This window comes from Diabrotica undecimpunctata, chromosome 3 (genome assembly GCF_040954645.1).
Source record: "Diabrotica undecimpunctata isolate CICGRU chromosome 3, icDiaUnde3, whole genome shotgun sequence".
NCBI classification, from domain to species: domain Eukaryota; kingdom Metazoa; phylum Arthropoda; class Insecta; order Coleoptera; family Chrysomelidae; genus Diabrotica; species Diabrotica undecimpunctata.
In genome coordinates this window covers 165,375,700-165,402,550 of record NC_092805.1, presented here as the reverse complement: position 1 = coordinate 165,402,550, position 26,851 = coordinate 165,375,700, and the positions used below count along the sequence as shown (strand labels likewise).

The following is a 26,851-nucleotide window of genomic DNA, read 5'->3' as shown; positions in this document are numbered from 1 at the left end:
AGTACGGGCCATTACTTTATTTACATATTTGTATACTAACCTGTAGAACGTTATTCCTGAAAATTTTTTATTAACATTGCTTCTGCTATTGCAACTACGTTGAGAACAAGAAACCATTATTATGCACTATCACAATATATTATTACTTTACTTTACTTACTTAATCAGTAGACCCATTTGTACCTTTCGGTGTTGGGCCGTTTAAAATACAATTCATTACATTACACTATTTGACAGTCTTCTGAGGTGTCCTAGCTCTTAACGAACTTTCTCCATTCCTTCCTATTGGATGCCATCTGTGTTGCTTCCTGCCAAGTCTTACCCTTACTCTGTAGTATCTGCGAGATGTCACTGTTCCATTCTTTAATGGGTCTTCCTCTTCTGTTCTTCCCTATTGGTTTGGCGTCCCACACTCTTTTAACTTGTCTATTATTGTCCATCCGGGTTAGATGTCCGAACCATGCCAATTTTTTCTCTTTGATTGACTCGAGTATCGGTTTGATTTTGAGTCTTTCTCTTATTTCTTCATTTCTGATTCTATCAGTTCTTTTTACTCCTATCGTTCTTCTGAGGTATTTCATCTCTGCTGCCTGAATTCTGCTCTGATGTCTTTTGTTTAATATCCAATTTTCTGCTCCATATGTCACTGTAGGTCTATATATTGTTTTGTATATTGTCATACATATATATTATTACAATTTCTATAAAAGTATTATAAAACTAAAAATATTCGAAAAACACAAACGTAAACAAACAATCGAAACAAACCAAACAAACATATACGATCTGTCAAAAGTGTCAAAACAATCTTAACAATATGGCCGAAGTGAGGCCGTTTTTAGTCACGTGATGCCCTCTTCATAGATTCTAACTCAATTATCTACAATATTATGTATTTTGCAATGTTTACTATAACCTATTCTCTTTTACTATAACTTCCTTTTTTAATCATTCTAAATGATTGTTCTTCAAATAATAAGTGTGATAGAAAATATTTGTCAATGTATTTAATAATAATTAAAACTATATAATGCCAATTTTTAATGTATAAGAGTTCTTCTTCTTCTAATGGCGCTACAACCCTTTGTGAGTCTTGGCCTGCTTAAGAATGTTCTTCCATTCTGCCCTGTCGGATACTTTCCTTCGCCACTGCCTGATGTTCATGGTTTTAAGATACCTCTCTACGTCGTCTATCCATCTTTTACGGGGCCTTCCTCTTGTTCTCTTTCCTTGGGGCTTCCACGTCTGGACTACTTTTACAGCTCGATTATCTGGCATTATTTCTAGGTGACCAAGCCAGTTTAGTCTTTGTGACTTTAAAAATCTAACAATATATGCGCTCTGCATTAGTTCATCCAGCTCGTGGTTCATTTTAATTCTCCACGAACCATCGCTGCATTGGGTTGGTCCAAATATCTTCCTTAGTATTTTGCGCTCAAATATTCTCAGTTGATTTTCATCAGTGGTTGACAGGGTCCATGTTTTACATCGATATGTGACCACTGGTCTAATTACTGTTTTGTAAATTCTAAGCTTAGACTCACGATTCAGTAACTTACTTTTCATTAAGTCTTTGTATGCATGAAAGCACTTATTACCGCTAAGAATCCGTGCTTGTATTTCTTGACTGATGTTGTTATTGTCATTTATTGTTGAGCCTAGGTAGGTAAAAGTGGAGGCATATTTGTAGGTATGATTGTCTACCTTCAGATTCTCATGTTCATTCGATTTTGTACACTCCATATATTTTGTTTTGCTTTCAGTCATATATAGACCAAACGTAGCAGCTTCTCGTTTCAGTTCTATAACTTTTTCGATTAATATCCTTTTGTTGCGGCTTATTATGGCAACATCATCCGCATATGCGCATATTTGCATTGATGTTGTATTAATACAGCCGTTTATATCCAGTTTTCTAACAACAGCTTCTAAAGTTAGATTAAAAAGTGTGGTTGATAAGGCATCAACTTGTCTAACTCCATTTTCAATATCAAAGGCCTGCGTCATATCTCCATCTATTCTCACCATAGCTTTGGAACCGTCCAGACTCATTCGTATAAGTTTAACCAACTTATTGGGTATCTCTAACATAGATAGTTGTTTTAACATCTTTTGTCGATCTACTTTATCAAACGCCTGTTTGAAATCGATATACAAGTTGTAAATAGGTATGTTATATTCAACACATTTTTCATGTATACCTCTTAACATATGTATTTGGTCTATGTATAAGAGTTACTAAACCTTTATTTAAAGAATAGTTGCGTCTTTTTAGATTAAAATCCATTTAATAATGTTTGGTAATTCATTTTAGGCTTTCGAAGCACCTGTTAAATCACCAGTGACACCACACCAACCCCTCACGCTCACAGAAGTACAATCGGAAGAAGAAATACCGACGATTAATAGGAGAAACAATGATTCCCCAGCATCAGACGCATCCCACGCTTCAAAGGGGTCGATAGCTTCTAACACAACAGCTTCAGTTACCTCCAACAAGTCTTTAGATCTACCCTCAGCCGAAACTGATACAGATACAGTTGCTCTGAGCAATTTCGATGGGTTGCCCAACCTATCAACACCAGTAGCTCAAAGAAAAACTGATACTCAAAGCTCCGCTAGTTCTAAGGAAGAAAATTCCTTGAGTCCCAGTGCTTCAGCGCCAAATTCCCTTGCATCTCTCGGCGCCACCCTAACAGCTGACAGAATAAGAAAAATATCCTCACAGAGTGTTGTCGAGAACGCTTCGAAAAAGAGAGAAGTTTATGTATGAGGATATACACGAATTAGTGCACAGACTGTAACTAAAAAGGTGCTATTGGTAGGAAAAATTATTTTGTACAAAATGTGTTACTGTAAGCACGTACTGTAAAAACCTTGTGGTCTTCTATGTCAAATATATCTAGGTAAGACATATAATCCTCTAGCAACACTAATCAAATATTTATTATCTACTGGTTGTTTTATCTATTATTATTCTTTATCTCGCTCCAATAAGGGAAAACTTATTAATATTCATTATATTCTACATGAAGCTGTTTCCCTGCCTATCTACTGTAATATTTCTATTTTTATTTTTTTATATCTATAATATATGTTTGATTTTATATAGGATTTCAATTATTTATCAATATATAAATATTCAAAAATTACTTAATCATTTCAATACGATTTTAGATATTTTATGAAGTTTTTTGTTCTATTATGGTTATACAACACACATTACACATTATACACACATTACTGGGCCGTAATACGAAATTGTGCCATACTGAAGCATTTTAAATACATTTATAAACATTATTTACTGTGGAAATAAATATATCGTGGGACGTATAAGTTCCAACGATATCGAACTATTGAAGGGTCTAAACAATAACCACGTTGCTAACACCCGACTCTCTCTCTTTCGCTCTCTCTGGTATTAATTTAATTCACAAAGTTTCTTGAAGATTTTAGAAATATTTACTATTCTGTAATTACTCACCGATAAGTTTTCAAGACCACATCGTTTATAATTACTTGCCTTAGGTGCGAAATTTTAAAAATATTTTGTATTAAGTATCAGATCCTTCCTTGACAGTTTTTCTTAGAAAAAAACATCTACATATGTTCAACCTATACAGACATACCCATTTAATGTGCCAGCTATAGTTGTATTTCGTCTTTTAACCATGTAACATAGATTGTTTATTTGTGGCCATAAAGTATTGTGACACAATCATGACCGAATTCATAACAAAAGGCCCAGTTTTATAATTAAACAAAATGATTAGCAGTTGGATATTATATTGTGAAAATAAAAATTAGAAATAAACAATAAATATAATCGAATGTTTTCGTTCTTCGTATTGTTAAAAAAAATCAACTTTCCAACAAACAGCAAAAAGTGGTGGTATGTTTCTTCTACCTTAGGCGTCCCCATAGTTATAATTTTATTGAATTATAAAAATTAAGCCTAAAAACAAGCCAGTGGCACGTAACTGAGAATATAATGAATGTTACAATCTAGCGATCTCAGTCCTGTTTCTAGTATTTTCCTTAAGTGCCAGCTTCTCTTAGAAAGTTTGAAGCATTATAAAAATCCGCATCTTGATACTACCGCCCTGAACAAGTCATCGAAATATTATCGAAACTAGGCTCTCAAGTTATTGAACCATTAAATGCATCTCCTTCCTCCATATCTTCTTCCCTGTAAATTCAACGTTGTGTATGAATGTTGTTGGTAACAGATAATGTATTTGAATTTTTCATATTTTTTTTTATTAAGGTACTTTTTAACATGTTATTTATCTGATCTGGATGATTTTTTATTACAACAATGTTAGCTGTGAATTAGCAACGCGAAGATTTCAATACATTCTGGCCCGTACGAAGGATTTCGATTTGATATAAAAATTTAGATCATCTAAAGATTTAGAAGATCTTCAAAGCGGTCCAGTTTCTGATATCACGCAGCTAAGACAATTTGTTCTTTCAATAACTCTATTTTACCCATAATCATTAATTGAGGCGGAAGCTAGAAGAAGGGTCTATATGCTAAAAGTGTATTTTGAGAAACAAAACGTAATATCGTAGAAAAAATTAATAGACTGACAGGAGAACAACATAAAGAGTTTAATTCGGTGTTCTCCGAAAGAAGGGCCCATAGGTCTATAAGCCCTTATTCGAGCCACCGCCTCAATTGAGGAATATAGTTTTTTCGTTACGTATCAAATAACCCAAATAACTGGTTTTTAATCGTCCTTAATAATTGTTTTTCTGTATTTGGTTTTATTTATTCAGACTATTGTTATTATTTAACTTATTCAGACTCCAGAACTATTCAGTCTTCGTTTAGACTCCATAGAGAACAACAGACCAAGCAAACAAGTTTCAAATGGTCAACGTCGTATGGTAGTTCAGTCACACAATATATCACTGGTTTTCTTCCACTTCATCCATCGCAGCCTAATTCAAACCTTGACAAAGAAATGAAAAGAACCAAAATTAATCAAATGATTGCATTAACAACAAAAAACTAGGGAAGAATCTATGAAGGAAAACAATTTAAATGCTCTTTAGAACAAAAATTCCTAAAAGACTAACAAAATAAAAATCGGAGATCGAAACAAGAAAGAAAAAAACTGAGCTGAGAAAAATAAAGCTAATACAATCTACAACTTTCTTTTAATGTAGGGGAAAGTGACTTGTGACCACCCCCTTTATTCTTTGATGATAAAAAAAAACAAACTTTGGTGAAAAAATATGTTATATCTTATTTACATTGCTACATAATAATAAACTTTATTAGGCACTTACTTTTGTTCAGAGTAAAACATCAAAATATTTTTAAAAAATGAAGAGGCCGTCATAGGCACACGTTATTTAATGATTTTAAATTGAATTTAAAAATTGTTAAAAGGTCTGATTTTATAAACAAAATTACTTTAAATTAAAATATAGTTAAATTAAAAAAAAAACTTATATTTACTAAATACTTTTCTTTTATAATGAAAAAAATATTTAAACATTACAAAATAAACAGCTAATGTTTTTCTGGTTGGCAAATATCACAAATGAAAGTCTTTGATGACCTAGTGATACTAGCCGTTGCAGTTCTGCCACTTTTCAGAATTGGCAAATGCTTCTGTATTCATCCAGCAATTGTCTTGGCAAAATGCTACACTACGTACAGGTGCACTCGGCTTCCTATGGCGTTCATACAAAACAGCTGTATAATTTTATCCACGTTCAGCGCTGCTAATAATTCTAATTTTGTTTCTTTCCTTTGGTTGCGAGAATTTTGGAAGGTTTTGTAGGGACTGTGCTTATACCAGTTTCGTCTACATTGTAGATACTTTCAGGAGAAAACTGATATTTTTCCATAACTTATATAATAGAACTGAAAAACATCCTAATGTTCTTAGTATTGAAAGCCTGAGCTCTTACGATAGATGTCTGCTCAGGAGTTCTGACAGTTATCTTTAGGTTCCTTGCGAGAAACCCGTTCAGCCACTTTTTACCTGTAATGAATTTTTGTTTGTTAAATCGGTGGTTAATTTTATGTTTCTCCGCTATTTGAAAAATAAGCTTTCTTTATTCTGTATTGGTATTGGCGGCTTAATTCTGTACTGGTTTCTAAATTAACAACATGCTTTGCTATTTCGGCTTCAAAATCTACAAAAAATGTCAAGTGTAACACAAAAACACTAAAACCTTTTCATTTTTTCATATGAGAATGAGAACATAACCTTATAACACGACTACCGTATGTACATTTTTTTTATAGCAGCCACATTAGACACTGATATTTCAACAAAATTCGTTTAGAAACTAAACGGCCCATATCGAAAGCATACAGTGAACAAAATAGGCAACCAGAGATACATGCCTGGAAATAAAGGATGAGGGCTAACCATCGAGCAAAAAGACTTTTTGCTCGATGGGGCTAACACAACTCACTTTCCCCTATAATAAAATGTATTAAACATTGATGGTTGCCAAACTATTTGCACAACAGTTAAAAGTGAGAATATAACTAGTTCGTTGTATTAGAAAAAATAATTTTCCCTGTTGTGTTGCTAGAGAAACTGCTAATAAAGCATGGAATATGTGATATTTTTAGACTTTACGACTTGTAAAAGATTAGTCCATGCTACAAATAAAATGTTATTGAAGGTTATGTATTTGTAGTGTATAAATTTTTAACATTTTATTCAGTGAGTTTATCACACAAAGATATCATAAATAAATGCCATTTGTTTTATCATTTTATCCATATTTATGTATTAAATATTGTTTTAGATGTAAAATACCAACTATTGTATTTTTGAAACATTGCTGATACTCATTTATTTTGTTTATCTTTGCTTTGTAACACATTTAAATATGTAATTATGTAAATCGATAATGAATTTTGTATTTAAATAAATGTAATTTTATAAATACCTTGCTGTATAAGTCATATCATCGACGTTTTAAAATATGACATGAACATAAATGTACATATTTATATATTACCAGTGGGAATAAAAGTTGGTTTAAATCTAAAGAATTTTTCATTATACGTCCACAACATAGTACAAAAATCAAATGTCAATAAAATCTATGGACGATATTAAGTTTTGAATGTGAAAAATGTCATTAAGGCCAATATTTAGATATGATGTTCAAATTATCATGGAAGTCTATAGTCAAACATCACTTATAAAGTAAAAAATGGCGAATAAATAATTTTAAGATTGTAAAAATTAGCGTTAGAGATTCTGAAGTAATTAAAAAATACTGTGCATAATAATTGTTCTCGCAGGTAAATCGTTACAATGGTTTCCCTGAAATTGAAGTGGACTCATCTGTCGTCGCAGACTCCTCCGCAGTCCATGCTTTTGAAACGATAACCTGACAATCCTATTAAATTTTGAGTATAGTTTATAACATGCATATATAGGAAGTGGTTGACACAGATATCTTGTGATAACAATCGCTATTTCATACGTAGAATATACGCTATTTCATATTTTCTTAGTAGAAAGCAGTTAAAATTCACCGTCAGATAGGTTACGAACAAAACATTATGAAGGATGGAGTGGAGTAAATAAGAGCTCCGTCAAACAGAGGAAAGAATTTCATGACGAGGAAAAGCGCGAGCGACCCTCAATGATCACTGACGATTTGATGCAAAAGGTCGGTGCAAAACTTGGTGATTTGATGCAAAACGTCGGTATCTACGAAATCTTTAAAACTACAATTCTACAGAACTGTATCTTACTCATCATGATCTGTAACAATTTCATAGATACAGAAATCATAAGATCACGTAGATAGATAACACAAATTTAGTAAAACAACAATCCGTGGAATGACGCCGTCCAATATCGTCCTAGAAAGTTTAACCAGTTTTATATTATATATTCAAAACATAATTTGAACATGCGGAGTAAAGAAATCGTTTTACTGTACAGCCCCGATTTAGCACTCAATGACTATACTTTCCAAATTTCTATGACGACTGTTAGCAACGAGTAATTCTGTTTTTGATACACATTCCCGTACAAAAAGTATGCCCCTGGCAAAATGGAAACTTGTAGACGCGCCAATTTTGCTCAACACTTTGAAAAACACTGAAGCACTCCCGCCTGAGCTTTTATATATTAAATAAACTAATTTAAAATAGTTTATGCAAAAGTAAAAAGTGGGTAGTATAGTGGAGTGAAGAGAAACTAACAATGACTAATTTTAGTAACATAAGTTCCTTTTATTTGGAGTGTTTTAATCACAATATTGATACTATCAAAAATAATAAATAGGTTCGTTAATAGATACATATAAATTGTATATTAAAATTTGTTCATAAATATAAGAAAAAATGCAACAAAATCACAGTACACTGATAAAAATACTACGACGATGAAAGTAAGGGAAAGGAGCACTTAAATAATTTGCATTTCGTTTTTTAAATATTGCTACTATCAAATGAAAAGTAAACACAGACTGTAAGATCTTAAAACCTTATTAAATATGATATAAAAAGTATACACAAGGTGTCCCAACAACATTGGCTACCGGCTATATCTTGGCTAACTACAATTATTGAGTGGCGGGAAAAAATTTCGTATTTAAGTCAAGGAAGACAAATTTATATAAATTGTTTTGGAGTTTCAAATATGATCGTTAGCCGGCGCAAATAATATTACTGAATTTACTAATAATATACTTATTTACTTTTAATATAATATCATGAATAATATGGAACTTAGTATTCATTCATAACAGGCATTTTTTTGTGTCAGTAGTAACAAGTTGTCAACTCCATGGACTTTTTATGACTCTTAGCGACTTCTTTCTCTGAAATTTGATTAAAATTTAAAATTATGGGATTTTAACCAGAGGGTGCTTTTCGTTACAAATCTGACTTTGCCAACTTATAGCAGTGGCGCACCGAGGGGGGGGGTTGGGGGTTAAAACCCCCCAGGACCCTATTCCGACACTGTTACTTACACATTTTAAGGACTCAAAATGGAGGTAACATTATAAAAAAAAATTTGGTGACCAACCAAAACCCCCTCCACCAGAGGCAAATTCTAGGTGCGCTACTGACTTATAGTACACGTGATTTTATATAGATGTTAGCACTTAACTCAATTATAGAAAAAATATAGACTTAGCAACTTTTTACACTGACCCCTTTAATTATAGCAGAAGGTTTATTACTAAAGACATTAGACTTTTAAAGTGTATTTGGTACCATAACATTTGCGAACAATCGTTAGGTTTTGGATGTCGGTAAATACTATTTAAAGGCTTTGAAAAGACGTTTTATACAAATCAGCGTGTGTTTAATCGACCATGCTGCTAAAACATCTTACCGTGAAGCAGTTACGTAAGCAGTTAGAGATTTGAGTGGTTGCAAAAAGATCATTCAAGAATAATTTAAGGAAGTGCTCATCACCAATGGAGAAGACCCAGACCCATTTAAATTTCAGTCGGCAGATTATTTGGGAGATTTGTTTTTTCTCCTAAATTTACTGACCCAAGTTAACACTTTGAAAATGCATACAAGAAACCAACAGTTACGTTGTTGTTAATGTTCTTTTTTATTACGGAGTTATAATGAATGAGCTGTCTGTAATCTAGTCAAAAAATCGATTTGTTGTTATTTAGTAGTAGGGGTAAGTGGGAAATTATAATTAAATGCACTTTTTTCTAATATCTTCAAGATAAATAAAGATATCAATACAAAATCTTCACCGTCACCTTAAACTAATTTAAATCTTCAAAAGGATCATAGAAACATATCACCTATCATTTAAGTTGTTAACAAAATGTAGAAAAATCAATAGATGTGAAGATAACTCCCTCTAGTAGTTGCCACACAGTCAATTGAGATAAAAAAATTCCATCTGTATAATTTCGGCAAGATTTAGAGCGCCCTCTAGAATTATAAGTTAAGAGTGTAACAAAAAAAAGCTTAAGGCAGCATGGTAATCATAAATTAAGCTTTGAAAATATGTATTCTGCGCTCCCTAAATTGTGCGTTATATTTGGAACTCCAAGCTGTGATTTATTTATTTACCGAGCTCAACGGGCCTTGGGATTACATTACAAATACAAATTAAATTACATTTTCATCCAAATAGACTATGTATTTCATTTCTACCGTCCTTGCACAGCTTTCAACTTTCACTTGCACATCTTGAATATTATCTTTCCATTTTTCGCGGTCTTACTTTTCTCTTTTTCTGTAAGAACTCCAAAATAATGTCTATAAATTTGTCTTGATTTACTTAGTCACAAATTGGAACATCCTGTATAAATAAAAGATGTGAAGCTAATCACGAAGTAGATAAAAATACCAAGAAGAATACATAAGGGAATTATCAACATAAAACTGAAAGAAAGTAATATCGAATAGAACAAAAAAAGTATAGTGCATGAGGAAAACACACACCAATCGTTGTGAACATACAATGCGGTGAGAAATATAATAGCCTATAAATAATGTACCGAAGCCGGACCCGTGGCGGCTTTCAGGGAAGAAGGTCGCATGAATGACCTGACATTTCGGTATGAAACATACAATATCGTACACTGGCGATACTTCGCTACTTCAGTCGAATTATCCAGAACGCCTTTTATATGACTCTTAACAGATTTTCTATTGTCAACTAGGTCAGAGGTTCTCAAAGTGGGAGACGCGGCACCTTGGGGTACCTCAAACATTTGCCAAGGGTGACGTGGAAGATTTAAGAAAAATCGAATAACCGGCCACTGTAAAACAGCACTATAAGCAAGAGAATTCACACTATTTGAGACTTTGTAGAGGGAGAGCTTATAAATAGATTAAAAACTTGTATTCTTCAGTTTACAGCTTGATGAAAATACCGACGTTGCTGGACTTGCTGTTCTGCTTGTGTTTGTGAGGTTTCCATTCGGGATGAAAATAGAAGAACTCCTTATGTGTGAAGAGCTTAAAAGTTATGCCACTGGTGAAGAAATTTTCAAGGCTATCCACGAGTATATAAGAAGAAATGATATAGAGTGGAGTAAATGTGTGGATATTTGCAGTGATGGAGCGGCTGCAATGGTTGGTAAAATTAGAGGGGCAGTGTCTAGAATAACGGTAGTGGCAGAAAATGCCTCCCGCAGTCATTGTATCTTACATCGCCATTCTTTGGAAACTAAAAAGATGCCGCAAGATTTAAAAGACGTATTGGATGGTTCTGTGAAAATAATAAACCATGTGAAGAGCCGTCCGCTTCAAGCACGCCTTTTAAAGCTCACCGCTGAAGATATGGGTATGGATCACTTCAATTTTTTGCTCCACACAGAGGTCGGGTGGCTATCGAGGAGAACAATTTTAGGGAGACTGTTTGAACTGAAAGATCCACTGATTATCACATTTCCAAACAGTTTCATTCATCACATTAAGTAAGGACATTTGCATATCAAATGTACTATATTTTATTGATCTGAAAAAGTTTATATTAAAATCAAATGAGCCTCAGAATTGTATTTTTTTTTCATTTTTTGTCGTTTCCCAAATCGCTTCAAGGGTGGGTGTGTCTCTAAATATTTTTAGCCCTACAAAAGTGCCGCGACTAAGAAAGTTTGAGAACTACTGAACTAAGTTATCTCGAATATTATTGGATACATACATAAAGACCGATTATTGTTATGGGAGTCGATCTTACGCTATATTTTTACCGTTACAATAGTCCTAGTTTTGTAATATTTTTACACTGACTGGTTTCTGAACCTTCCATTTAGGTGAAAATCTGTTGGTTATGTAATGTAAAATCGTTACGAACGAAATTTGATATATGATTAAATTTATGCACGTAAATAATTTCTCTTAAGGATAAATCAAAATACAAATTTGTTTAACAACACATATTTTTTTAATAAATAGTTTTTAATTTGAATATTATAATTTTTAACTTTATAAAATGTTATCACATATTAGGATTTACAAAAATAATAAAGATTCATACTAAGACATATTTTGTCAAAATAAAGATACACTGTAAGGACATTACAAACAGTTCATTTTGCTACAGGTACTGATTATCATTTCTGAACTTATCATTATGCTTGTGTCTAGTTTTAGTTGAATAAACAGGTTATTGAATAAATTAAAAAACGGTTTGTTCCTGTTTTAGATAAACGTTAATTTCGTTATCACACAAAAATATGTTACAAATATTTTAAATAACACCAGCACTGTTTAAGAAATATTAAATAATAAACTATTTACACCTATTGACTATAATTCATTGCTCAAAAATAGCATTTTTCATTTAGATACAATATTTTGTATTTAATCCTTTCACGAACACGTCGATCCTGTGATTCAGCATCTAAGATTTTAGGTCGAATTGGGACCAGATTGTCAGAACCGACATTATTTAAATAATTGACAATTGCCTGTATTTAATTATGGTGTCTTCCCATAATAAAATTGCTTGTTTTGTGGGGTTTGACTTCACATTGATCTTAAAGATACAAAAAAGATTTCAATATCCAAGTATCAAGAGACACAATCAATGTTCGTTATTACGAAACGGCGGATTACAGCTTTCAAAGAATCCCGTTACATTGACCTAAAATGTATTGATATAAGATAAGGCTGCAAGAGAACGACCTCAAAGTTCAAGGTTCATTCTGATCATTTTTGGTACTTTTTGTAGTGGAAATAGAATGGTTAGTTGGATCGTGACGTATGAGGTGTCATGTGAGAAGGTTTAACGAATAGAATTCGATGACAAAGAAAAATTAAACATGGCAGCATGCCAAAGGAGCTTTAGACGCTTTTCTTTGCTACTATTGAACCAATCATGACTTGAGAGGTATCATATAACAAGATTTAGCAAATAGAATATGATGGCAAATAAAAATTAAACATGGCCCATGCCAAAGGGGCTTTAGACAGGTATCTTTGCTACTACCGGACAAATCATGACGTGCGAGGTATTATATGACAAGAATTAGCGAATAGAATACAATGGCAAAGAAAAATCAAACATAGCGGTATGCCATAAAGATCTTAAGCTTATATCACCTAAACCCATTAACGTACAAATAGGTACGAGATGTCATATGACATGATTGTCATACGACGACAAAGAAAAACTAAACATGGCGGTATGCCATAAAGATCTTAAGCTTGTATCACCTAAACCAATTAATGTACAGATAGGTACGAGATGTCATATGTCAGGATTGTCATACGATGACAAAGAAAAATTAAACATGACAGTATACCAAAGGCGCTTTAGACACATATCATAAAGACCTTAAGCCTATATCGCCTAAACGTCCGGACAAAAATCTTTTGAACAGAAAGTAAAGCCATTACCTTTCGTCTGTCAAGTCTTCTTCTTTTCATCCTGCAGCGTTTCCACTTATTCTTTTCGTCTCATGGCGTTTTGTATTCTTCTTTTCGTCGACTTATGTGATATGTCAGCTTCTTCTCAATGGGGGTTAAACAAAATCATTAGGAATAGGGTTAAGCAACATTATTAGGGGTGGGGCTAAGCAAAATTATTAGGGATGGGGTTTATGTAATATTATTTTTAAAAGCGTCATAAGCATGAATAACACAGCTCGTTGTTAAGTCATTTAACGTCCACTGCTCGACATATGCTTTACATAAAACATCCACCGCACACGTCACGATCCAACTAGCCGTCCCACCCTCACTACAAAAGAGCCAAAAATAATCAGAATTGACCTAAATTTTTGGTGGATGCGCAATGCTAATTATTATCGGCGCATTCACCAAATCTCACATTTTGATGCCTTCTCTTGCAGCCTATTTACTACAGTAAATGGTTCAGAAAATATTTGACCGTCGTACTAGGACGCACCCTATATATGTTACTAGTAGTTTATAAACAATATATATATATATGAGCTTTATCTAATTGGTTCGAATTTAAATACTTTATCTTCCATAGTATCACTGAAAGCAAAGTTCATTTAGGACGACACCATGTTCTAACAAATATGCAAGTAAATACTTCTGTTTATCTGCGGTAATAAATATTTAAACAGTGCCAGCTCTGATTGTCTTATTTGACGACAATGAAAAGTATTCCACGGTCACTAATATTTTGTCCGTGAAAGGGTTAATCAGATCTCTTTTTCGAACTAAATGAAAATTTTTTTCTTCAGTTGTATAGAAAATCGTCACCAAAATTAACAGATAATTGCCACCAACTCACAAATTGAATGAATAGTTGGGTATACTGCAAAAATTCAGAAAACTGAATGTTTTAATAGGTAAAAGTGGTGGCAAATAGTTATCGAAAATTGTCCCGATCCATCTAGAAATCTTGTACAAAATTCGTAAGATAATTTGTCTGATAATAAAATTAAATTGATACAATTCCTCCTTTTAAACGCTAAAAATTGCACTGTGGAGACGCTTTTGATCGAATCGATCACCATTGGAATGTGGAATGATTTCATATTCTATGAAAAAATGGCAAAACACAAATCAAATTTTACAGTTTATTTGTACTAAAAAATAATGTTGCTAGAAAGTAGAAGATAAATAGAATAAGGAAAATATATTTAAAAAACTCGGCTGCAACATAATAAACAAAAGATTCTGTACATTCATCACTTATTTACCTTCAGAATATGGTGCACCACAGTTAAAGTGTTACAGTCAGTACCTTGCTTTTCAAGCAGTCTAATTCCTATATACAAAAACATAAAATGTTTACAATTATCCATTGCCTTCCTCTCCCTTACTATTATCTCGCAAATATTTTCACACAGGGTCGCAAGTACAAAAATTACATTGATAAACGTTTACTCTAAATCATAAATATCTCGTTCTGATGCACTAATAAGAACTGCGTAAACATGTTAATGGGACCTATGGCAGCTAGTGACATCGAAACTGAATCGGACCACACTAGGTTTGGTCCAAAGACTACAGCTAGGTTTTGTGCATTCATTTTGTTTAAGTCAGACCTTTCCATTACCTAAAACCCAGGAAAATATATTAGTATTAATCAAAAATTTATTTTACAATGTGCTTCAGAAAAATATTTTTTTTTTTTCTATTTCTTCAAATTTTAAATGTGTCTATAGGAATTAAGGAACAATCTAAGAAACTTCACCTGTTTGCAGCAGTTAAGGCAACAACAAAGGAAGAAAGTAAGCAAAGATTAGGACAAACAAGAACAGCAATCCGACAACTTAATTCAGTATGGTGGGATAGACACCTAAATATGAAGACAAAAACACAGATTTATAAAACATTAGTGCGAATTATTATGACATATGGGGCTGAAAATTGGATTATAAACAAGAAAAACAGCAGTATAATAGTAGCAACAGAGATGGAATGCCTGCGAAGATGCTGCAGAGTAACAACAATGGATAGGACAAGTAATGACGAAATAAAGCAAAGAACATCAATAGAAACAGACTAAAGTGGTATTGACATGTAAGAAGAACTAGCGACAGCAGATGGATAAAGAAAATAACCGAATGGAGTCCCATAGGAAGGAGGAAAAGAGGACGACCCCGAAGATCCTGGAGGAACGAAGTAGACGACGCCATGAGTAAGAGAGGCCTAAACGATGGAGAATGGGACAACAGAGAGAGATAAAACGGTTGACCGAGGGAAGGCTTTGAATACTGTAGAATCCCTGAATATATATAGTAAAATAGCGGGTAAAGCGATCATAATGCGAACATCAGGTGGCAGGGTTTTGGTTTCCCTGGGTAAGTAGTACAAGATGTCTCAGCCACCCTATTTAACAGATTTAGACTCCTGCAACTTTTTCCTTTTCTCAAAAATGAAAGGGTAGAGGTTAGCCACAAAAGCCGCCTAGCTAGAAGAGTTCAAGGCCACACCAAAAAGTGCATATCAGAAGTACTTCCAGGATTACAAAAAAGTGCTACTTCGAAGGGAACAAAATAGTTGTTGATGAATAAATAAATTTTTTGCGGGTAAAATAAAAATTAACTTTTTTTAACACATCTCGTATCGTGTTATTAGTGAGTTTGCAGGTAGAAATGGCAAAAAACAACCACAAATTGCTTAGGAACATTCCACTGTATTTTACAGATCTGACTCCTAGCGAGTACCAGCTCAGATTGCATACTTTAAAAAATGCTAAAGGTAAAAGGATTGTGATCAAATGAAAGTAAAGTTATTGAGAAAACTTAAGCATATTTAGTCATCAAAGATATATCGTTGTACAAAATTCACTGTATGCCTATAGGTTAAGTATACCTGCTCAGAGCTGTAAGAGAGAGACGACGAGAAAAAGACGAAGTTGAGTTTCAAGCTGGTGAACGTATGCGAAGCATTGCTCACACAGCTGCTGGTGTAACCAGCCGCATGAGATGTGTCACCGAAAAAATGTACAATTTTTATATAAATTTTGAAATCAGTAGGCGACTATATTGACGAAAAATTTCGAATTTTGGCTACAAGGTATTGTCTTGCTAGACACAAACTGTTGTTTCAACTCTATAAATAACCAAGGAGTTTCCCTAATAGTTTCCCAGTTCATGCACACGTATACATTCTAATAAAGTATCTGAAGAGTTTTTTTATAGTCCAAGATCCCAGAGCGATCAGACATAACTTATTTTCACACAGATGAAACCTTAGAGTCTCAGTATCGTCTCGCGTGTTTTGAATACCTGCGTATTTATGAAACTTGCTGAGTGACACCTGGGCAGATACCAGGTCAGAAAGTTAACTAAAAATAAGAGCTATTTAACTTAAATTTACATAACTGATTTTTATACAAATTTAGTAGAATATTATTTTGAAAATACTGTAATAAGTGTCAGACACTTGTCATGGACCAGAACTTTTGTCAGACGCATTAAAGCTCCACTAAAATTAAATGAACTTTACTTACTTTTACATGTCTGATTTTTAAATATGTTATTAATGGAACTATAATAAAGTTATATTTAATCAGTCAGACAAAATAAATGACCAAACACCCCTCAAACACAAAAATTAGTTAACCAGAAGTATGAGCGCGAGAGTGCTGTGCGCATGAGCCTCGGAGTAAAAAATTCAAATACATTAAGAATACTTACTGTTTTCGATCCGATTAAATATTTTTGCATCTCTATTTAAAAATCAGACATGTAAAAGTAAGTAAAGTTCATTTAATTTTAGTGGAGCTTTAAAGCGTCTGACAAAAGTTCTGGTCCATGACAAGTGTCTGACACTTATTACAGTATTTTCAAAATAATATTCTACAAAATATGTATAAAAATCAGTTATTTAAATTTAAGTTAAATAGCTCTTATTTTTAGTTACCTTTCTCACCTGGTACCTGCCCAGGTGTCACTCAGCAAGTTTCATAAATACGCAGGTATTCAAAGCACACGAGACGCTACTCAGACTCTAAGGTTTCATCTGTGTGAAAATAAGTTATGTCTGATCGCTCTGGGATCTTACTCTATTACAGAGAGGAGCTATTTTTTGACTCTATATTCTAGCAATATAGAGATGTCTACATATTAGTAGGAGCATTCGCTTCAAAGTTGAATATTTTAAACAAAATTATTCTACTTACCCTGGATAAAAATCTAATGATATATTTTAAGACCTTGTAGTTGTCTTCTGGTAGCTTTTCCATTACAAGTATGGACACCAGCCTCAGCCTTTCATCATTATTCCAACCTAAAACACAAAGGAACATTACATAATCTTACAATCCTAATTAATTACATAGAGTGACAAATTCCACGTAAGGAACAACTGTTAATGTATTCGTTTAGAAAGACTTTAGAAAACTATTTTGATATTTAATGTAAATTGTGTTTTTATATAGTAATAAATATACAAATACTTACTTTGAAATTGTACAATTTCATCATACAATTCATAAGTCAACAGAGGTTCTTTAAGTTCTCTCAAAAACTTTTTCAGTAATACAGCAGCTTCATGAGGATCATCGAAAGGTACCTTTTGGCCAGTATTTGCGATTTCTTTCAGACTTTTAACTTTGTTAGCGTTGGCGGACCTTCTAAATATACCCTCCGTTTCTAATGCTAGAAATTAATAAAAAAATGTAACATTGTAAGTAAATCATAAATTCTATTGACTGTAATCATTATTAAGTCTGTTTAAACGGTGAAAATTAACGATAATAGTATTTAAAGAAGAAGAGAGTAAATACGAAATTTTAGATCGGCGCTTTCTTAACACGTTTCTCCATTGATTGGTGCGAAAAAGATCACAATTACACGATTGCATCCCCGCTCAAATTGAATGGTAGACAGGATGAATCGAACGATGGGCAAAAATCTTTACAGAAATTGTATCCTAACATTGTAACATTCATAGTGAAGTAAATTACCAAGACGTAAGCTTAGAACACGTATACACTTTGTGACTCAACGGCACCGGTGATCAGTTCTGATGGATTATAGGCGTGGTCATTCTTAGAGGTGGGAAACACAAGAAAGGATAGATACAAAACAACAAAACAGAACAGAGAAAGAAATAATTCTTCAAAAAAATGGCGCCATTCTTCATCGGAAAATTATTAAAATTGAAGTAAAAAATGCTTACCGTCAGGCTGATCTAAGTATTCTATACATTGTTTCACAATAGGCGGAATGATTACATTGTACTGATCCCTAATATACTGCAGAGTAACTCCGAATTGTTGGGTAGGGCACGTCGGCTCAAAAACAGAGTCGGGGGACGTTCTCGATACTGGAACCTCCCCTCCAAGTTTCTTATCGTGTCTAAAATTAAAAAGAAGAACAAATATTATATATTATACTGTAGATGAATTTTGTAGTACAATCTACAATATTCTGCAAAATGCTTACACACCAAAGGACACAAAAAGAATAAGGCGAAGGTAAATATAAATTTCTGTTAATTATTGTCGTACGCCACTGGTACCTAGGAATTTTTTGTAGAATTTTTAATACCTCCCTTTTAATGATTGGATCTCAAGAGAATACTAGAGATTTGGAATTGTATTTTGCAGAATTAAACAATTAGCTACATGATCTTCTTCCACTCGAGACATATTTTTGTACATAACAAAAACCTCTGTATGGAACCAACATTCAAAATATATCCTTAATAAAAACAGTTTTATTTTCATTTATACATAAATACACATTTTCTGGTTTTACAGCCGGAACCATTTCCATCTTTTAAATTCTACGCCATTGACGAAATTCCAATTCTGGTGAGTACATACTTTAAATTACTGACTATTCTTTACGATAGTAGCGATAAAATAATGATTTTTCAAGAAATGTGACGTTAAAAGTAGTGTTGCTGATTAATATGTTTTTAATTGTTAAATTATTAACAATTATCGATATCATTTGTGGTGAGTCTTAGAGTCTTCTTCTTGCAGTACCGTCTCCTATCGGATGTTGGCTACCATCACAGCAATCTTCACTTTGTTGGCTGCAGCTCTGAACAACTGTATTGAACTGCACCCATACCACTCCCTTAAATTTCGCAACCAGGAAATCCTCCTACGTCCCACATTTCTCTTTCCCGAGATTTTTCCTTGGATTATGAGTCTAAGCAGAGAGTACTTTTCTCCTCCCATTATGTGGCCCAGATATTCCAGTTTTTTCGTTTGTATGGTTTTTATGGCTTCGCATTCCTTCCTCATCTTCAGCAGAACATCTTAATTTGTTACTCTTTCCGTCCATGGTATTTTTCACCTTCTCCTGTAACACCACATCTCGAATGCCTCAATGTTTTTGATGTTTATCTTTTTCAGTGTCCAGGCTTCCATGCCGTACAGCAGAACGGAGAAAACATAGCACCTTAACATTCTCGTTCTTAAGTTTATATTTATGTCCCGGCTGCATAGGAACTTTTTCATTTTGACAAAGAGTCTTAGAGTAATTATTATTTCAATGGGAATAAGCCACAATTTACAAAAAATAATAATTACTTTAAAATGCCACAAGAAAATAGCTTTAGAACAATAGTGAGTCTTAGATATTTCCAACACATTGTTGCAAATTATAGAAAAAAAAAGACTTTCTTGGTAATAACAGAGCCTTAGGGAGGAGACACAGAAGAGGTATCTATTTGTACACTCAAATGCAAAAAAACGCAAAGGAGAAAATTTTGGACAAATTCAAAGTATTTCAGTTTTTTTTTATTTTTAGCCCTATTTCGATGATCTTTTTGGCACACTGTAAAAATTTATAAATTTTAATTTAGTATGGTGAGTTTTTTAATAAAATTTTGTATTTGACTTATTATAGGGGGTTTATCGAAAGGTGGTTTTTTATCCTAACATCCTTTTAAAACATTCTGTGGAATAATTCCGTTAGCGGATTTTCGTAAAACCTCGTTTTTCGGTTGCAACCATGTTTTCTAAGTATTATGTTTTTTGTTTCATGAGAAAATATGGATTGGTATATTTTTAAGAGCGAAATGACTTTGCCACCCACAATTTACGACTTTTCCTATTATTATCATTACATTTTGTATTCATTTGTAATACGACGATGAAGGCTTTAGTGACTGATATCGAAGGAATGTCATATCGATATCCCAGAAGCACTGTGTTTAAATAATGATTAAAAGCAACGACATGATCTTGGTTTTAATGAACAATGATAACAATAACAAAACATAAAAAAAACAACTTAAATGTAACTTAACCTAAGTACGCAAATAACAAAGAAAAACTACTAAAAAATAACTTAATACTTTGTATTGCCGCCCCTAGCCTCTATAACTGCCTGTCCACGTCAGCTCATATTGTCTATGAGGTTGCGAATATCATCTTGCTGGATGTTTTGCCATTTGTCTTTTAGAGCCAAGCGAAGTTCGTTAATTCAGGCTGGTGCGACTTCGCGACCTCTAATATTTCTACCAAGCATGTCCCAAACGTGCTCTATTGGGTTCAGATCTGGCGAGCACGCTGGCCAGTTCATTTTATTAATACCAACTTCCTCTGAATATTGCGTGATACATATTGCAGAGCGGGGTCGCGCATTATCTTGCATTAATAGAAAATCATCGCCGATATATTGAGAAAAGGGCACTACGTGATTGACTAAAATTTCCTCAATATACCGGTGTGCAGTCAACAAACCCTCAACAAATACCAATTTAGTGTGCACCTCTCGGGATATTCCTACCCATACCATCACCGAACCCCCTCCATGGCTAACGCGGAAGCTGAAAAACTGAGCGCACTCCTCAAATCTCTCTCTAGTTCGACGCCATACTCGTTCTCTCCCATCTGATGAGTGAAGACAGTATCTCGACTCATCCGTAAAAATAACATTACTCCATTGTCCTAAATTCCAATGTAACTGTTCCCTGGAAAATTGTAGTCTAGCCACTCTGTGCCGTGGAAGTAATTTGGGCCCAGTTGCTGGTCTGCAACTTTGCAAACCAAATTCGTGTAATCTTCGACGAACTGTAAATAGATTTACATTATTGCCTCGAACCTCTTGAAGCTGATTTCTTGTTTGCACCACTGTTAAATAACGATCTCATAAAGCGTTGACTTGTATAAAACGTTCATCTAAAGCGGTAGTTTTGCACTTCCTGCCACTTCCGCTTTACGCTAGTTTGTTCCAGTTCGTATAAAACTTTCCACTACCCTTGGGATGGCAGAGCGATGAGTGTGTAGTACTCTAGCCACATATTCATAATTTCGCCCATCTTCAACTAGAACAACGGCTTTCGCACAATCTTTGACACTAAGAACCATGATCAATCATGTGTTAACAAAATGTGTCAATACGACATGATGATAACAGTCACCATCTCGTCGTATTACAAAATAACTCCAAAATAATCAAAATTAAAAAAGTCCTAAAGTGTGAGTGGTAAATTCATTTGGCTCTAAAAAATGAACCAATGCATATTTTGACATGAAACAAAAAACACAATGGTTAGGAGACATGGTTGCAACCTAAAAATAAGGTTGTACGAAAATTCGCAAACGGAGTTATTCCACAGGATGTTTCAAAATTAGGATAATAAAACCACGTTTTAATTAACCCCATACAATAAGTCAAATATAAAATGTTATCAAAAAACTGACTATACCAAATTAAAATTTATAAATTTATACAGTGTGCTAAAAAAATCATCAAAATAGGGCTAAAAATAAAATAACTCAAATACTTTGAATTTGACCAAAATTTTCTCCGTTGCGTTTTTTGCATCTGAGTGTATATTCTACGCCACTGGCGGAATCGTCATTTTAGTACCATTTATCCATTCCACAATACTTTTTAAGTACTTTGAACGTAGTCGTTGGATTTCGATATATTCAAAGATAAAAATATAATAAACATATTGTGTTCAATGTGTTTATTATGTTAAAGATTTTTTCAAACATTCATTACGTAAATTAAACCTAGTTATTTTTTTTTAAATGCTTATAACTGAATTAAAAAAAAAAAATTTAAGATACGATTCAGACTTGAATGCAGAAAATATAATAAAATACGTCAAGTGGTTTTATGGAAGAACTAATAATGAATCTAAGAGACCGTACATGATGGCATGATATGTTTGTAGATGATAAATATAAATAATGGAGATGAAACCAACAGATAGTTGCAATGTATCTTTCAAATAAAACCCTCCTAACTATTGGAAATGGTACGTTGAAGTGAATAAGAGTTTTGTGAACAGATACATCAAACAAAACCAACATGCAACATATTCCCATAAACACGTGGAAATGACACTGCACAAAGACAAGATAAAGAACTCCAAGAAAATAGAGAAATAAATTCATGAAAAACAACATGAGTTATTTAAAAAGCTATATAAACGGTGAAGTAATTCCAAAAAAACCAGAAAGAAGTATGGATTACGCTCATTTACAAAAAAGGTACTACAGATGTAGCTCAGTAGCCTTAGTGGACAATACGGAAAAATTTTAATAAACTTGGTAGAAAAACTACAACTACATACAAAAGAAACACTAAAAAAAATTATAGCAAGTCTTGCAAAACTTTCCAATAAATAATACAATCATTGCAGTAGTATAGTAACTGTACAAAGAAGCCGTCACCTTCAATACTGTCTTCCAATGTATTGAAAAATAAAACATCTCTAACTTAGTCTTTAAAAAAATTGTACAGTATCAATACGAAGCATGGCTTCTTTTTCATGCCCTTTCAGAACGTTGGTTAACATTATAGCTATCTTCATTGTATTCACTGCTTCCCTAAATAGCATGTTTGTATCAATACGAAGCAGGGTAGATAAAGAAATCACGAGAATATCGCCTATTTTCATTAGAAAATTATGCGGAAAATTAAATCGACTTTGCGACGTGCCATAAACATATCGTTACAAATGATTAATTGCAACTTCAAGAACCAAAAGATACCCAACAAAATAATGCACGTCTGGATACAAAGTTGAAAGTCACAGCAACGATATAAAAGTTTATATACTCTAGCAAAAGCTCGCTGTCGCTTACGATACACATTTTGTATAGCGTAAAAGACAGAAAACAATATTAATTAATAGTTTTCGTTCGTGGCCATCAAAGTAGATGACACCTTTGTAAGCTAGCACTTCAGTGGGGAAGAATTACTTTTATCTATACTTCCCAAAATTATTATCCAAAAATCAGTATGACTTTCAAAAAAATATGATCTTTGGTTCAATTCAAAGCTTATGATGTAGCTAAATGTAGAAAAATTTAACAGGGTATTAAAAAAATAAGACTCTTACAAAATGTGTTCAGCATCGCCTTGAGGCATATTTCTGATTTCAGTTAAACTATGATCACATATTTGCGTATAAAATTAAAAACCACTTTATTTTTAACTATTTTCTATGACCGGAATCATATTTGATAAATCCTCAATTTTTAGACCATTTAAAAAAATACACAACACCAACACAGAAACGAGACGAGTTAATATAACTTTATCAAAAATATTAATTCAATAGTTGCACTCAATTAAAGTGTACGATTTAGAACTAACTTCCCTCTCCACTTCCCTCTGTAAAGATAAATAACACAAGTGCCGCAACAGGAAGCACCTTAATGCTTAGGAATATGGGTGGACAGGAAATTGACTTTTAAGGTACTATCTCGATCGCAATTTTGCAGTCTTGAAAATATTCTATTAAAAGTTGTAAAAAAGGTGTATTACCAATCTTTAGAAACAAAATAAAATTAAAAAGTTCATCTAATACATATATAAATATAAGATATATAAATATAAGATATATAAATATAAGATATATATATATATATATATATATATATATATATATATATATATATATATATATATATATCGAGGGGTTCGAGCGAAAACCCGATAAATGACAAAATTATGAAATCCGGTATTTTTATTTCTTCTGTATTAAAAACACGTCTTCTATCACTGAAAAAATTTTTAAATTGATATTAACATTTTTAAGCACAATAATTGATAAAAACCAAACATGGTAAAAACCGTTAACTCATATTTTTAAATAACACCAACCCGATAATATAACTTTACTAATAAAAATACTTTGAAGTAAACATATTTATAATATGAGAATCCGGTAGAATCATTTATCTTCTTTTCCTGTGTAAAGTTACTAATTTTATTTTAAATATTTCTGAGTTAAAAACAGATAATTAATTTTATCGGAAATTGAAATTCATAATAAATGTCTGAACTATAAAATCAGTTCTAGGAAAAATAAGCTAGAACAACTTAACTGCTTTCTTTTTAAAAGAAATTCACAAGTTAAGATTTTAAAAATATATAAATACATTTATCGGATATGAAGATTACAAAGCTGTTAATTTTAACAAAATATATTCATGCGAAAATCCAATAAAGAATTTTATACTATGATACTTTATTAAATTTCAGCACATTTTTGTCCTGCGAAAACCCAGTAAATCAATTTTAGGTTACACGAAGTACAATGATTTACCTTTTTGGGTCGATAGTTCTGATTAGTTCACTCATGTCTGGACATGATTTCGGACGTTGCGTTCTCTAACAAAAGTATAGTTTGATTTAAGTTGACGATACTACTTCTTTATTTGGAGGTGATTATTCTGACGTGGATCCAAACTACTGCACAGAGTCATTTTTGGATTCTGAAGATATTGGTGTATCTGAAAATGATCTCGTAAACCAAAAAAAGTTCAACGTAAGAAAATTTTATACTCTGAGACGTCTACATATTTAGTGACATTAATAATTGAAGGAATTTTAGAAACAGTACTGCGTAAGGTAACAAAGCCAAAAAGGTGGCGTAAAAATAATCCCGCTGAACGGAAATTGAATATTGCGAAAAAAAGACGGTCAGAAGGGAGTATATAACGAAAAACAAAATCAGAGCTCCCAAGGTACCCCAGCAAGTCAATTGTGATAAATGTAAATTTAAGTGTACTGAAAAGTTTTCTGAAGATTACAGAAACAAACTCTGTAGAAATTACTGGAGTCTAGATTTTAAATATAGAAAAAATTTTATTTTGCACAATATAACTGTAAAACAAAATTAGGACTAGACTTGTCCTTAAAACTTCCAAAAGAAAGGAACGAAAATTTAGCAAGAAATGTTTCTTTCCACCAATAACAACGAACGAAACAGGAACCAGTTATCAAAACAAAGGCTGAAGATGTTCTATTTGTTAAAAGTCATATTGAATCCTTTCCGGTTATGGAATCTCATTATACCCGAAAGGATACCATTAGAAAATACTTTAGAGATCCCACTCTAAATATCAAAAAAATGTACCAGCTTTACTTAGATATCTCCATCGAAAATAATAGAGACCCTGTTGCTTTACGTAAATATCGATCTATTTTTTGTGAAGAGTATAATCTAAGTTTTTTCACGCCCAAAAAAGACCAGTGTCTTATCTGTGCCAAATATGCTAAGGCTGATCTAGAGCAGAGAAAAAAACTTGAAATAATCTACGAAGAACATAAAAAAAGAAACGAAATTTGTCAGGCCGCTAAAAGAATAGATAAAGACAAAGCAAATAAAGACAAGACATTTATGTCTGTAACATTGGATTCACAACCAATTTTACAAATACCCAAAGGATCTATTAGTCAATTATACTATCGTAGAAAATTGGTAGTATACAATCTTACTATTTGGGAATCACCGTTACCCAATAACGCATATTGCTTGTGCTGGAATGAAATCAATGGCAAAAAGGGTAGTTCTGAAATCGGAACTTGTATGTATTACTATTTAAGTGAATGCTTAAGACCTGAGGTTAAGCATGTAAAAATTTTTTCAGATACTTGTGGCGGTCAAAACCGTAATCAGTTTATAGCCGTACTGCTGTTGTGGATCGTACAAAATATTGACCAATTGGAAATTATAGAACAAAAGTTCTTAGAAGCAGGACACACTTACATGGAAGTGGATTCTATGCACTCGGCAATAGAATATGCAAGTAAACATGTAAATGTAACTTGCATGAATGACTGGAAAAATATATTTCAAACAGCAAGAAAACAGAAAATGAAGACAGTAGACAATGTGAAACACAATATAGGTCCATACAAGGTAAAAGAAATAAAATATAATGAATTTTTAGATTTAAAGTCACTTGCAGCAAATATATTGCAAAACAGAACACAGATTCTAACGGTAATACTCTGCAGTGGTTAAAAATCAAGAGACTAAAATATATTAAAGGTGAAAGAAGCAAAATTTTTTTCAACTACGATCTCGCAGAAGAATTAAAGTGTTTAAACATGTCAGAAGATATTGGTTTGAATCCCCAAAAAACTTCCTACTCCACGGTCTAAAAGGCCAAAACAAATTTTATCCCAAAAAGCAACCCTAGACTTACCAACTCCGGGTAATTTACCAAAGTTATACAAAAGTACTCATCCAATAAGCGAACCAAAA

At 32.9% G+C, this 26,851-nt stretch overlaps 3 protein-coding genes across 5 annotated transcripts in view; 2 read left to right on the top strand and 1 right to left on the bottom strand.

Moving 5' to 3' along the window:
• The window catches only part of Best2 (bestrophin 2), a 115,871-nt gene extending 112,764 nt beyond the window's left edge, over window positions 1-3,107 (top strand). For both annotated transcript variants that reach the window (XM_072527447.1, XM_072527446.1), the window contains exon 12: window positions 2,315-3,107. In XM_072527447.1, the coding sequence (XP_072383548.1) occupies window positions 2,315-2,773 (459 nt within the window). In that variant the 3' untranslated portion in view covers window positions 2,774-3,107. The remainder of the gene's footprint in view (window positions 1-2,314) is intronic.
• Window positions 3,108-10,915: 7,808 nt separating this feature from the next.
• Window positions 10,916-11,413, top strand: LOC140436125 (zinc finger BED domain-containing protein 5-like). The gene has a single exon (XM_072524833.1). The coding sequence runs from the start codon at window positions 10,916-10,918 to the stop codon at window positions 11,411-11,413; it is 498 nt and encodes a 165-aa protein (XP_072380934.1).
• Window positions 11,414-14,479: 3,066 nt separating this feature from the next.
• The window catches only part of LOC140437750 (rho GTPase-activating protein 1-like), a 34,736-nt gene continuing 22,364 nt past the window's right edge, over window positions 14,480-26,851 (bottom strand). For both annotated transcript variants that reach the window (XM_072527448.1, XM_072527449.1), the window contains 4 exons: window positions 18,551-18,729; window positions 17,830-18,027; window positions 17,550-17,656; window positions 14,480-14,975 (listed from right to left, as the gene is read on the bottom strand). In XM_072527448.1, coding sequence (XP_072383549.1) covers window positions 14,805-14,975; window positions 17,550-17,656; window positions 17,830-18,027; window positions 18,551-18,729 — 655 coding nt within the window. In that variant the 3' untranslated portion in view covers window positions 14,480-14,804. The remainder of the gene's footprint in view (window positions 14,976-17,549; window positions 17,657-17,829; window positions 18,028-18,550; window positions 18,730-26,851) is intronic.